The 1,281-nt window shown below is 39.0% G+C and overlaps 1 protein-coding gene across 1 annotated transcript; it reads left to right on the top strand.

Moving 5' to 3' along the window:
* Positions 1-207: 207 nt before the first annotated feature.
* On the top strand, positions 208-817 carry LOC126672343 (uncharacterized). Its single transcript, XM_050366290.1, has 2 exons — positions 208-270; positions 368-817. The coding sequence occupies exons 1-2, from the start codon at positions 208-210 to the stop codon at positions 815-817; spliced, it is 513 nt and encodes a 170-aa protein (XP_050222247.1).
* Positions 818-1,281: the final 464 nt, after the last annotated feature.

Genomic DNA, 1,281 nt, shown 5'->3' with positions numbered 1-1,281 from the left:
ACACAGCAATGCCTTTCGGACTGAAAAATGCAGGGACGACGTATCAAAGGCTTATGAACTTCATGTTTAAAGAAAAAATCAGAAAGAGTCTCCAAGTGTATGTAGATGACCTGATTATAAAAAGCAAAAAGGTCAAGAACAACATTAAAGACCTAGAGGAAACGCTAATTTTTTTGAATAAGATCAGAATGAAATAAAACCCAAAAAATGAGCATTCAGAGTGGAAGGAGGAAAATTCCTAGGATTATTGATATCCCAAGAGGAATTGAGGCTAACCTTGAAAAATTAATTTAATAATGGACATGAAGTCACCAACGAGCATAAACGAAATCCAAAAATTTAACGGGCAAATCATTGCCCTCGAAAGATTCATGTCCTGTTCGGCCAAAAGGTGTTTCCCTTTTTCAAAGCCCTCAAAGGCTCCCAAAAGCTCAATTGGAATGAAGAATGCCAAGAAGCGTTCGAGGAATCAAAAAAGTTCTTAACCTCACCGACACTCCTAAGTCGGCCATTGCAAGGAGAGACTCTGTATTTGTACATCTGTGCAAGAAAAGAAACGATCGGAACAATATTGGTGAGACAAGAAGAAGGAGAATTTAAACCAATTTACTACATCAATCGTGTGCTAAAAGTGGCCAAAACGATGTATCCCGAAATAGAAAAAATGGAGCTAATTGTCGTAATTACGGCAAAAAAAACTAAAATACTACTTTCAAAGACACATTGTGGTCATAAAAACAAATTAAATGTTGAGAAAACTGCTACAAAGACCCGAAACCTTTGTACGACTACTCCACTAGTTGGTCCAACTAAGTGAACATAATATCCGCTACAAACCTCGCCAAACACTCAAAGCACAAGCGTTGACAGACTTAGTAGCCGAAATCACACCAGGCAAACAAGAGGAAACCAACCCAGACCTCCTTTGGGATTGCATGTGGATGGAGCCTCAAATGAAAAAGGTGCTGGGGCAGGAGTCATCCCGAAAGGCCCCGAAAAAATCAAAATTGAATATGGAGTAAACATAAAATTCGAGGCAAACAATAATGTCGCCGAATATGAAGCTTTAATTGTAGGGCTCGACCTAGCATTAGAAGTAAAAATGGAATTCCTTAAAATCCATAGCGACTCACATCTGGTGGTGAACCAAGTCAAAGGCGAGTATCAAACTAAGGAAAAAGGATGCTAAAAAAGATAGAAGAACAAGGAAGACAGTGGGAAATTTTCCAGATCACACGAGAAGAAAATAGTGAGGCCGACTCCATAGCTAAGTCTGCTTCA

The sequence above is a fragment of the Mercurialis annua genome, linkage group LG3 (genome assembly GCF_937616625.2).
Source record: "Mercurialis annua linkage group LG3, ddMerAnnu1.2, whole genome shotgun sequence".
Classification (NCBI taxonomy): domain Eukaryota; kingdom Viridiplantae; phylum Streptophyta; class Magnoliopsida; order Malpighiales; family Euphorbiaceae; genus Mercurialis; species Mercurialis annua.
This window is presented reverse-complemented; position numbering and strand designations above follow the sequence as displayed.

Coding starts and splice junctions, on each gene's coding strand:
- LOC126672343 (XM_050366290.1), top strand. CDS start 208: ATGAGCATTCAGAGTGGAAGGAGGAAAATTCCTAGGATTATTGATATC. Junction 271..367: donor ATATCCCAAGAGGAATTGAG/GCTAACCTTGAA, acceptor TGCCCTCGAAAG/ATTCATGTCCTGTTCGGCCA.